The sequence below is a fragment of the Podarcis liolepis genome, assembly GCF_965112155.1.
Source record: "Podarcis liolepis genome assembly, chromosome: 1".
In the NCBI taxonomy this organism is placed as follows: domain Eukaryota; kingdom Metazoa; phylum Chordata; class Lepidosauria; order Squamata; family Lacertidae; genus Podarcis; species Podarcis liolepis.
Window position 1 is genome coordinate 115,903,821 of NC_139554.1, and position 12,690 is coordinate 115,916,510.

The following is a 12,690-nucleotide window of genomic DNA, read 5'->3' on the forward strand; positions in this document are numbered from 1 at the left end:
CTTCTGCTCATGCGTGCGCAGTGAAACCTGGAAGTATACACTTCCTGGTTTGCCACATTCGTAACCCGAAAGTTACGTATCCAGAGCGGTACATAACTAGAAGGTCCACTGTATTTGACTTTTTTAAAAAAAAAACCACACACAATGCAAATGGTTTTATTATTTTAAAAGTTAAAAACTTAACTTTCAAATATGTCTTCAAAAGGTATCTTTCATTGGCAGTCATTGCTAAACAATGGCCTTAGTTTTTGAATCCATATGGTGGGGGCTGGGACTTACAGCGTTATCCTTTAAAAAAGAGAGATGAAAGGTATGTTGCTTATTCCCTCGCTTCCCCCCTGTCCCCTTATTTCCCAATTCCCGTGAAGATATGCTAAAGTCAAAACTCAGCTCCTCTCCTTCCTTTTGTCTGTATTGCGCACAAGCTTGAATACCGAAGCTTGCATGATCTCCCTCCAACCAATAGACTGCAACAGCTGGAAGGTTAGCTGAGGATACAGCTTCACATTAAAAAAATCTCCCTTAACTGGTCAAAGCAGATTCACCATACAGGTGATTTCTCTCTCTCTCGAACACTTAAGGATGAAAAAAATCATGTAAATTTAGCCAAATTCCTGAAACTATAATATTTATCCAAAATGTAGTTGCCATCCCATGTTGTTAAATGTTCTGGTGGTGAATGTAACACATGGGACAAATTATACAGAGGGCGGCTTTCTTCCTGAAGGCTCTAGTCTACGCCGTGTGGAAAACTCATATGGCTCTCTGTATACTTTTTTCCAGCCAAATGTCTGTATTTCAGGGTCAGCCCAGGCACCACTTTTGATGAAGCTAAGAGGGCACGAAATCACAACAGAGGGAGGGAGCACTTAACCTTTGCTCCCGTCAGCTGTTTTTCTACAGCAAAACACTTCTCCCTAACACTTCCTATCCAAATAGGATTCCAGACAAGTTTTTTTAGTTTGCAAAACCATGGAATATGAAACCTTCCAAACTGAAGCACCTTAGAGGAAGGTCCTGATGAAATCGGGGGGGTTGAGTTAGTTTCCTTAGGATCAGGTAGAGCTTTAAGCACCTCCCTCTCTCATCTGGCTGCCTCCCTGTTGCATTTTGAAGAGGAGGAGGAGCTGTGCCCAGGATTTCAGTGCCATACTTTAAACATGCCCTGCTGGGCAAAGGCTCTGAAACCGCCATTTCTATTTGCTCTCTTTTTACGTGGATTTCTCGAAAACAAGTCATGCCAGATGAATCATATTTCTTTTTTGATAAAAATTACAAGCTTGGTGGATCAGGGGAATGCTGTGGATGTAGTAGTATATCTTGATTTCCATAAGGCTTTTGACGAAGTCCCTAATGATATTCTTGTGGAGAAGCTGGAAAAATGTGTACTGGATGAGGTAACTGTTAGGTGGATTTGCAACTAGTTGACTGGCTGAACCCAAAGAGTGTTCACTAATGGTTCCTTGTCATCCTGGAAAAATGGGAACAAGTGGGAGGCTGCAGGATTCTGCCATGAGCCGACTGGTATTCAACATCTTTATAAACAACTTGTATCAAGGTATTGTGGGGAAGCTAGCCAAATTTGCAGATCACGCCAATCTGGGAGGGGGAGCCATTGCCACAGAATACAGAATCGGGACTCAAGTTGACCTTAAGTCCCGAACAAACAAAATTAATTTCAGTAGGGACAAATGTAAGGTTCTTCACTTAGCCAGCAAGAACCAGCTGCACAACTATAAGGTGGGGAACATCTGGATTGCCTTTAGTACATGTGAAAAGGATCTAGGAGTCTTAACAAGCTTAACATGCAAGAATGGTGCAGCAGCAAAGAAAGCAAATGCTATTCTTGGCTGCATCAATAGAAGTATAGTGTCCGGGTCAAGGGAAGTACCGGTAATAGTCTCACTGTATTCTGCCTTGGTCAGGCCATACTTGGAGTACTGTGTCCGGTTCTGGGCACCACAATTTAAAGATATTAATAAGCTGACATGTGTGCAGAGGAGGGCAACTAAGATTATCAAGGATCTGGAAACCAATCCTTATGAGGAACAGTTGAGGGAATTGGGTATATTTAGTCTAGTAGAGAGAGGACTGAGAGGAGATATAGTTACAGGTAGGTAGCCATGTTGGTCTGCCATAGTCGAAACAAAAAATAAAAAAATTCCTTCCAGTAGCACCTTAGAGACCAACTAAGTTTGTTATTGGTATGAGCTTTCGTGTGCATCCAGTGCAGGTATCTGAAGAAGTGTGCATGCACACGAAAGCTCATACCAATAACAAACTTAGTTGGTCTCTAAGGTGCTACTGAGAGGAGATGTGATAGCCATTTTAAAATATCGAAAGGGCTGTCACATGGAAGATGGAACGAACTTGTTTTCTCCTGCTCCGGTGGGTAGGCCCCAAACCAATGGTCCATTTTACAAGAAAGGAGATTGCAGCTGAACATCAGGCCCAATTGCCTTTTAAAACTGGCCCGTGGACAGTCCGGGAATCAGCATGTTTTTATATGAGTAGAATGTGTCCTTTTATTTAAAATGCATCTCTGGGTTATTTGTGGGGCCTGCCTGGTGTTTTTACATTAGTAGGATGTGAGCTTTTATTTAAAACGCATCTCTGGGTTATTTGTGGGGCATAGGAATTCATTCATTTCCCCCCCAAAAATATAGTCCGGCCCCTCACAAGGTCTGAGGGACAGTGGATCAGCCCCCTGCTGAAAAGGTTTGCTGACCCCTGGTCTAGATCCTTTGTAGCACGACTCTTTCACCTTTTTTAACGTACCTCTTTTTGACATGCAGTGCTGGGGTTTTTTTGCAGTTCCTTTTGCCATGCAGCCACTTCTGTATCTGAAGCCCAGCTATTGCCATTTCTTTTCTCAACAACCGCCATTGCGTGGGAGTTGCTAGGTGCAGCGTTGGGCAGCTGCAGAGAGAGCCCTGCCCTGTTTCCTGTCAGTTGCCTTAGGTGTGCAGAAAAAAAGCCTCCTTTTTCCTGGGTATATGTGCAGAAGAGTCTGCTATGTGGTGGAGGGTGAGCAGCTGAAAGGGCAGGGCCAAAGCTCTGCCCTCCAGGCACAAAGATGTGCGCTGAACCCTACTGAGATATAGGTAAAACAACTTGCACCTGCAGATGTCGTGCAGATTTGCGGAGATGGCTTGTGCAGTCACAGGCCTCCTGTTGAAGTTACAGTGGTACCTCGGGTTATGTACTTAATTCGTTCCAGAGGTCCGTTCTTAACCTGAAACTGTTCTTAACCTGAAGCACCACTTTAGCTAATGGGGCCTCCTGCTGCCGCCGCACCGCCGAAGCACGATTTCTGTTCTCATCCTGAAGCAAAGTTCTTAACCCGAGGTACTATTTCTGCGTTAGCCGAGTCTGTAACCTGAAGCGGATGTAACCTGAAGCGGATATAACCCGAGGTACCACTGTAATTGGGAGTAAGCAAGTGGGTGGCGCTGTGGGTTAAACCACAGAGCCTAGGACTTGCCGATCAGAAGGTCGGCAGTTTGAATCCCCACGACGGGGTGAGCTCCCGTTGCTCAGTCCCTGCTCCTGCCAACCTAGCAGTTCAAAAGCACGTCAAAGTGCAAGTAGATAAATAGGTACCGCTCCGCCGGGAAGGTAAACGGCGTTTCCGTGCGCTGCTCTGGTTCACCAGAAGCGGCTTAGTCATGCTGGCCACATGACCCGGAAGCTGTGCGCCCACTCCCTCGGCCGATAAAGTGAGATGAGCGCCGCAACCCCAGAGTCGGTCACGACTGGACCTAATGGTCAGGGGTCCCTTTACCTTTTAAGTAACCTGTGGCCCTCCTGATGTTGTTTGCCTTCAGTGCCAGACGGCACAATCCAGCACAGCTGATGGTCAGGGATGGTTAGAGTTGTCATCTAGCAACACCTGAAGGGTGATACACAGGTTCCCCACTTCTGATGTAGCCCCTTCACAGTGAAGCCATGAAGCATCAGCCTTGCAAGGCAGAGGGGAACTGTGTCACCACGGATGCAACCTCTGGCTGCTGCAAGCAGTTTCTCACCATGCCAAGCTAGATAGGGGCCAGCATGTGGGGGGCGGGAACCCTGGCATTGCTGAAGACCATTGAAATCAGCTGTATGTTTGCAGAAAGCCATTGTTAACAACACCTGTAAGCTTATACCGTTGAACACCGCAGGGCAGAATTATTTAGACACTGATTTAGACTTCCTGGGAGTACTGCTGCCATTTTATTTGGAAATGTTGACAGGAAAACCGGTGCTTGTGCAGTGTGCGAAGGCCACAATGGGATGGGGGAAGACCATCTCCACCCCCATCTTTCAGCCCGGACATTGAGGTCCAGCTCCAAGGGCCTTCTGGCGGTTCCCTCACTGCAAGAAGTGAAGCTACAGGGAACCAGTCAGCGGACCTTTTCGGTAGTGGCGTCCACCCTGTGGAACACCCTCCCATGAGATGTCATGTTTTTAATATTCTGTGGGGAGCTGCCCAGATGGGCAGGGTATAAATAAATATATTATTATTATTATTATTATTATTATTATTATTATTATTATTATTATTATTTATTATTATTATTATTACCCAGCTCTAGTTCAGGCTCAATAGAAAGAGAGAACAAGTAAGGAAATGATATTTGGTGTCATACTGTCTTTTAATTTGTTTGGAAGCCACCCATAGTGGCTGTGGTGACCCAGTCAGATTAATTAGGTGACTAATTAATTAATTAATTAATTAATGGTGTTGATTACTGGGGCCTGGGGCCATTGTTGTTCCCTTAGATCTACAGAGGTATAGTTGCAGTGCACATGACGTAGTTACTTCTATTTCAGCCGATGTCCTCAATATGAGGTCTCCGTTGGAATGCATCTGGGGAGATTGTTGGACTGTTTTGGTTCACCTGTTTAAGCAGCAAGAGCCCGTCTTGCAGAAGAGCAGAGTGTACTCCTGACGGCAATAAAGAGCAGGATCTACTTTTAAGGCTATTGCCCTGCCATCATATCTACTGGAACTTTTAATTGTGCATGCAAATGGGTAGTTACATTGTTTACCAGCACTCGGCAAGTGCCTCCTCGTCCTTTAACAGCCCGACAAATACCAATTTTTCACTGCGTTAAACTTCAGTAGACTCGTCGAGCTCACCATTTGCACAGGCATGCAAGAGCTTAGAAAGGGGCCTCACGGGCCAAAGATGGCCCTCCAGGGGTGTGACTGGACTACAACTCCCATCCTCCTTTGCCATTGGCTGTGCTGGCTGGAGCTGATGGGAGCTGTTCACAGTGCAATGGCAAATCCAAGCCAGCCAATTGTGCTTGAGGAGGGTGTCGTGAGAATCATGGCCAAGGGTAGCAAGGAATTTGCATTCTATGAAAGCAAACTGTTGTGTTAGGAAAGTTCGCCTACAGAAACTTGTTGTTGTTGTTTAGCCGTTTCCAGCTCTTCGTGACCCCATGGACCAGAGCGCGCCAGGCACTCCTGTCTTCCACTTCCTCCTGCAGTTTGGTCAAACTCATGTTAGTAGCTTCGAGAACACTGTCCAGCCATCTCGTCCTCTGTCGTCCCCTTCTCCTTGTGCCCTCCATCTTTCCCAACATCAGGGTCTTTTCCAGGGAGTCTTCTCTTCTCATGAGGTGGCCAAAGTACTGGAGCCTCAGCTTCAGGATCTGTCCTTCCAGTGAGCACTCAGGGCTGATTTCCTTCAGAATGGATAGGTTTGATCTTTTTGCAGTCCATGGGACTCTCAAGAGTCTCCTCCAGCACCATAATTCAAAAGCATCAATTCTTCGGCGATCAGCCTTCTTTATGGTCCAGCTCTCACTTCCATACATCACTACTGGGAAAACCATAGCTTTAACTATACGGACCTTTGTTGGCAATGTGATGTCTCTGCTTTTTAAGATGCTGTCTAGGATTGTCATTGCTTTTCTCCCAAGAAGCATGCATCTTTTAATTTCGTGAGTGCTGTCACCATCTGCAGTGATCATGGAGCCCAAGAAAGTAAAATCTCACAGTAACTAGCATTGGAGAAAAACGTAAAGGAACTACCAGAAAACATAATATTGAAAGGAGAAAACATAACAAGAAAGCAGATTCCAACTAAACATCAGGAATAACTTTCTGACAGTAAGAGCTGTTAGACAGTGGAACCAGTGTTAGAAACTGAGATGTGAAAGCTAGGAGCTAAATGGCAGCTTAAACCTAGGTTATAGGCACAACTACAAAATTTCTAGGTGCGCTTTTTTGTGACAAGAATACAAAGCTGAAAATGAATGAACTGCAGCTAAAATTCATGTTCATTTTTCACATGGTCTAGTCCTTCCCCTGCCCACCCCCCCCAATGTACTTAAGAGGGTCTTTCCTCCAGTCTTCAATAACCTACTATATTCTGTATAAAGTCATTCCAAATATCATTGTATTCATGGCAACATATGAAGGGACGTGGGTGGTGCTGTGGGTTAAACCACAGAGCCCATAACTTGCCGATGAGAAGGTCGGCGGTTCAAATCCCCGCGACGGGGTGAGCTCCCGTTGCTCGGTCCCTGCTCCTGCCAACCTAGCAGTTCGAAAGCACGTCAAAGTGCAAGTAGATAAATAGGTACCGCTCCGGTGGGAAGGTAAAACGGTGTTTCCGTGCTGGCCACATGACCTGGAAGCTGTACGCTGGCTCCCTCGACCAAAAAAGCGAGATGAGCGCCGCAACCCCAGAGTTGGCCACGACTGGACCTAATGGTCAGGGGTCCCTTTACCTTTACCTTTATGAACGGATAGCTTATAGACCCAGGCTTCCTTCTTCATTACTTCACTTGAGTTGATGAATCTGTTCAACACTTGACTCCCTTCCTCTTCCATCTCTCTCTTTATATACATGCATATACACAGAGCAACTTAACTAGACTTTAGACTGCTTTTTTTAGTGTCAGGGAACAGAAACAGTGGGCAGGAAAATGCCCACTCTTAAACTTTTGACTTAATTTCTCTCTCTACGCCCCCCACCCCCCACCCCCGGCTAAGTTCTATCAGCCTTATGGTTTTTTTTGTTTTTGTTAATCCTACGCTGCCATTTAGTCTTCCTCTTTTTCTGCTTGGAGATTAATCGTGCAGGAAATGAGTAAAACCTCTGAGAGCTGCCTGCTACTGCGGTCCATCTACATTTTAAGTGTCTCTAGAATGGCTGCTTTAAAATGGCTGATTAGGTACATGCTGTCGACTTAAGTCTACAGAGGCGGCCACGTGAAAGACCGACTGATATATAACGCAAGGGGATTTACGAGCATGTTAATAATTTAGGAGTTGAGGTATCTGAAATGTTTTTAAATTATTAAGTATGAGGGAAGCATAAAAGAAAGCAGGCCTCCCCATTTATTAATTAATCATACTTTTCCTTCATGGGAAGTATAATAATTAATGGTCAAGGATGATGGGAATTGTTGACCGGCAACATTTGAGGGTCACAGATTCCCTGCCCCACCTCTAATCAGCAAAAATAGTTTTTAACATCATAGACCCTTGTAACATTCATAAAATTATAGAATTGTAGAATTGGAAGGGACCTGAGTGTCATCTAGTCTAACCCCGTCCAATGCAGGAATATGCAGCTGTCCCATATGGGAATCCTCCAATTTTTAAAAAATCAGAGCAATCTACTGATTTTGGTGAGACGAGCCTGCCTAATTTTCTTGTCATAATCTTAATACCTATTTTTTATCCCGTTCATGAAAGCTCATCTCTGAAAACCTAGAGATGAGGCAATGCATCCTCAGCTTTAAAATACCTTTCCCCCTCCCGAAATGAATCCTTAAGCAATATACCTGAAGGAGCGTCTTCACCCCCATTGTTCTGCCTGGACACTGAGGTCCAGCTCCGAGGGCCTTCTCGGTAGTGGCACCCAGGCAGAGGGCCTTCTCGGTAGTGGCACCTGCCGTGTGGAATGCCCTCCATTAGATGTCAAGGAAATAAACAACTATCTGACTTTTAGAAGACATCTGAAGGCAGCCCTGTTTAGGAAAGTTTTCAATGTTTGATATTTTATTGTGTTTTTAATATCCTGTTGGGAGCTGCCCAGAGTGGCTGGAGAGGCCCGACCAGATGGGCAGGGTATAAGTAACAAATTTTATTATTATTATTATTATTATTATTATTATTATTATTATTATTATTATTATTCTAGTTGGTGGGTAATCTTCATTCTGTATCAAGTTGTTCAGTCTTGCTAAAAATTCACACAAAAATCCTAACCCCGATTTGCTTCTGGCAATTAAATAAGAAGCCTCTTATCGTTCTGACTGAAATGGTTAAGCCTGAGAAAAGAACTAATATAGCTAAGGTTTTTTTAAATTTATTTTTAAGGCAAGAAATGGTTGGCTGTATGACACAGAACTCCACAGGCCACTGCAGCTGTGGAAAAAGAAGAAGCTGTTGAACAGGATGATTGTGGTTTGCTGTGAGAACTTAATTTTCCTGTTGACCATTTTTGAACAGGAAGTTGAACAAATTTTAGTGCTACAGATTCTGATCTTTAGGTGTAAAATGCTCACAGGGAGAATAGCATCTGTTTTGCTGCAGTGATGAGCGTTGCAATGTGCACAACTCTGGAGTAGTTCGGAAATTCGGCCGATGGTTACGTGACCTAAGTATATATTTTTAGATTATTATTGTCATTGACCTTTTGAAGCTGTAGTTAGGAAAAGTGTTTTTTAAATCCTGAAAGCAGATTCCCCCCTCCCCTTCTTCTATTGTTTTGTAGTAGTCAATCTTTAAAGTGTTTCTGTAATTGTTTTCTTTCTTCATCGGGTGAGAGAGTGAGGGAGAATGGATGGCAAAGCTATTGGGACAGATAATATGAAATTATATTAGCTGGAAGTGACTGCAGGTAATGTTGTGTCCTCTCCCCACCTCTCAAGAAAATAAACCTTCTCAGGCATTTACTTCTAGAGAAGTATCTTGGGATCTTAAAATTCCTCTGGACACAGAGTGGGGGTGGAGCACTATAGGAAGCACAAAATCTTTAGTTGGAGCAGGGAAGAAGTGATTCAGTTGTTTCCAGTACCACCCTTCCAAAATAATTGAGTGCAAAAACACATTGGTACAGTATTTGAGTCCCCCCCCCCATTGAATTTCTCCTCTCCTGCCACACCCCAAAGTAATGAGCGATCAAGGTTACCTAGAGCATGTTTTATTTATTCTTCCTGGCTTTCTGCTTCTGCGGTTGCAGGACTAAAGCATGTATATTTTGAATAAGAGAGGTGACTTTCTCCACAAATGCTCATTCCTCACTTTCTGCCACTCTTCTGGCAGGCTAAGTACCAATACCCCCCTCCCCTTTTTAGCCCCCGTTCTTTTATGCATTAATTTATTCATTTTCTATCCCACCCTTCTTCTAAGGAGGTCTTTTCTAAGGTGGTCTTTTCCATGTATTTTAGTCTCCTGTCAGGTCCATACATTTGGCAGAGAGATAGAATTGTAGTGTTGCAAGGGACCCCTGAGGGTCATCTATTCCAACCCCCTGAAATGCAGGAATCTCTTGTCCAATGTGAGGCTCGGATCCACAACCCTGAGATGAAGAATCCCCATTCTCTTTTTAAGTTCTTCTGTCTCGTTCCTTATCAACCTGCTTGCTTGATTTGACAAAATATCAGATTTTCAGTCATTCTTGTGAGGTCCAAGGCTATAATAGCATCATGATTTTAATTATTCTGAAGGGCCTTTTCTCTTTAAAAAGCTGTGTACCACCCAAGAGGGTGGTATGTCTGTTGCCTAAAACGTTGAGGTTTTTGTTATTTCAGTTGTTGCGGCTCAGATTTGTCATTATCTATGCATTTACTAATGTGTAAGGAGGGGACTGCCCCTCAGCAAAGTATTTCTGAGAAGTTACAAAATGGTGTTTTTTTCCCCCTTGACAGGTTTCACAGTGATAGAAGAACGTTTTAGGTTTAAACCATGCCTGTCCCTCCTCCTCCAGCTCCTCCCCCTCCTCCAACACTTCCCTTGGTAAGTCTCAGCTTTTTTATTTTAAAATTTTTATGGGGATAAACAACCACTATCTATTGTATGGATCAATGAAAATGAAGCCAAGGTCTTAGCCAGTGTGGTGTAGTGGTTAGAGAGTTGGACTAAGACTCAGGACAGCTGGGTTCTAATCCTCAGTCATCCTTTGTGTCTGAACCTGAACTATAAATCATAAAATTAAAAACTGATGAATCCAAATAGGAATTGAACTGATTTTTAAAAATATTTTTAATAGGTTGACTCCTTACTTGTAATCTGCATCCTCGGGAGTTATTATGATGTGCACAACATTTAGGAAAAGGAGTAGGAATCTAGTGCAGGAATGTTGCACGTGATTTTACACTTGGGGAAAACATGCTTATTTAGTGGAATTCTGAAGAGGCGTGAGTCAACTTCTGGAACATCTGGAGAAATTTGAGCTGTTTCATGTTGCTCATACAAAATATTTTCTTTTTCTATTAAACTTTTTTTTTAAAAAAAAAGATGTGTGTGCTTCTGCTAACAAAAGATAATTCAAAACTTTATAGCAATCATGGCAGATTTAAAATATGGAGCCTGTAAAATTGGAATGGCTCTTTGATCAGAATTCTTTAAGCACTTTTAATAAAAAGCATTATAAGAAACTGTTTTATTCCCTTCGAAATATATCCAGGAAATCCTGTGTTTGGATATTGGAAGTATTCGCCTCTATCTGGAAAATGACTCTCTTTGTGCAAACGAACTGTGTGTCTGTTTCCAAGACAGCAAACTTAAAGTGTCTCTTCTTTACTGACTTAAATACTGACTTAATTATGAACAAGTTTTTAAAAAACACACATGAAGCAGACATTCAGGGCTGCTATACACTTTGCATCCACAGATGTATGTCTGAAAGTCCCAGCTTATCACTGGTTCTTGGGGTTTAACACATGTTTAGGGGTGCACACACTGACCTGCACACATTGACCTGTTTCAGACAGGATTAAAGGGGTGGTGACAGGTAACATCAGTCCTACTGCATGTCTTGGCATTTCCTGCACGTTTGCCAGGTTCTGACATCGGGCCAGAGCCATTCTCACATATTATGTTGGGGTAGTAAAGTCCCAACAGTGACTGTCCCAGCTAATTGTCACAGAATCAGCAGTGCTATGCAGAACAGCATCCATGTTTGGGAAAGGTTTGTGGCTCGGTCGTACAGCATCTGCTTTCAGTCCCTAGGATCTCGTTGTCTAGGACTAGGGCCCTTCAGGATTTAACCTCCTTCTGTCGGGCCTGTAAGACAGAGCTACTCCACCTGGCCTTTAATTTGAATTCAGCCTGATCTTTTATTTCCCTTCTCTTCCGTCCCCCTCCCCTTTTATGAAGATCACCCGCTCTGAGACCCCACAGCTACGGTAATTCCCCCCTGGCCTCCTCCTCGCTGGCCCAAGTAGGACCAATTCAGCCAGCTAGCCCTGGGGATTATCTAATGCTTATTTCCCCTAAATTGATTTTTGAATTTTATTGTTATTCATGTTTTTATACTGTATTTTATGCTGCTTTTATAATTAAGTGTTTTAAATTTGTTGTTAGCCGCCCTGAGCCCGGTTTTTGAACCGGGAAGGGCGGGGTATAAATAAAAAAATATTATTTATTATTATTTATTATTGTCCTGGAGAGCAGTCGCCAATCAGAGTAGATGAATCATAGCATTGCAGAGTTGGAAGGGACCATGAGGGCCATCTTGTCCAACCCCCTGCAACGCAGGAATATTTTACCCAGTGTGGGACTCGAACCCACAACCCTGAGATTAAGAGTGGGGGTGGACTTGTTGACCCTTGGAGTCCCTTCCAGCTCTGTGATTCTATGCTGTACCGACTGGTGTGGCTCTGTATAAGGCCAGTTCCTGTTGGTAGAAAAATGAAACACAACTGGGTCTGGAGGGAAAAATGGCTGCTTTTCTTTTCTTAAAAAGATAATAATTAAATAGTCATGCCCTACCTTTCTTTCTGAACCAGACTGACATACAGCTGTCAATTAAGGGGGAGGGGTAAAACATGTTGGGAAAGGTCATTGCACAAACATTTAAGGAGTCATCCATGTGGAAAGAAGTACAAAAACGATAATGTTGCAAACAATTGGTTTTGTATCTTCTGCCCCATATAGACATTTTGTATTTAAACCATATAACATATGCCCACCATGTGATATTGTGAACACCAGAAATGGTGGGGTGGGGCAGAGCTGCTCTGCTACCTTCCCGACAGGTGGGTGGCTGTTTCATATGGGGGGGGGGGGAGAAAGAGGACAGGCCAGGAGGGAGGTTGGCATGGTGTAAACGCACCGGCAGAGCCAATTCGGTACTGCTGGTGGTCTGATTTGGTATTCAAACAGCTATCTATCTGATTTGCAAAAAAATAGTTGGGTAACTATTGACTCTGAGGTGTAAAAGAAAGGTGATTCCTACACCATGCATCATTGTGACTTACCGTAAATGCATCTTTCCTTCTTCATAATTAGTATCATTCCTTTGCAGGCGAATACAGAAAAGCCGAGCTTAAACAGATCAGAGCAAGCAGGGCGAAATGCTCTTCTCTCCGATATTACCAAAGGGAAGAAACTTAAGAAGGCTGTTACCAATGACAGGAGTGCCCCAGTCTTCGATAGTAAGTATACTTCTGTGTCTTTCAGTGGGTTATCTGTGCAGAATACTTTCTACACCACTAGCCAGACGTCTTAAAGCT

The 12,690-nt window shown here is 43.5% G+C and overlaps 1 protein-coding gene across 6 annotated transcripts in view; it reads left to right on the forward strand.

The window, feature by feature from the left end:
• WIPF1 (WAS/WASL interacting protein family member 1) overlaps positions 1–12,690 on the forward strand; it is a 60,492-nt gene that overhangs the window by 32,560 nt on the left and 15,242 nt on the right. For 5 of the 6 annotated variants that reach the window (XM_083468919.1, XM_083468924.1, XM_083468920.1 and 2 more), the window contains exons 2-3: positions 9,883–9,970; positions 12,483–12,612. In XM_083468919.1, coding sequence (XP_083325045.1) covers positions 9,920–9,970; positions 12,483–12,612 — 181 coding nt within the window. In that variant the 5' untranslated portion in view covers positions 9,883–9,919. Of the gene's footprint in view, positions 1–8,484; positions 8,614–9,882; positions 9,971–12,482; positions 12,613–12,690 lie in introns of those variants that run through there. The other variant, XM_083468922.1, reaches the window with a different exon arrangement.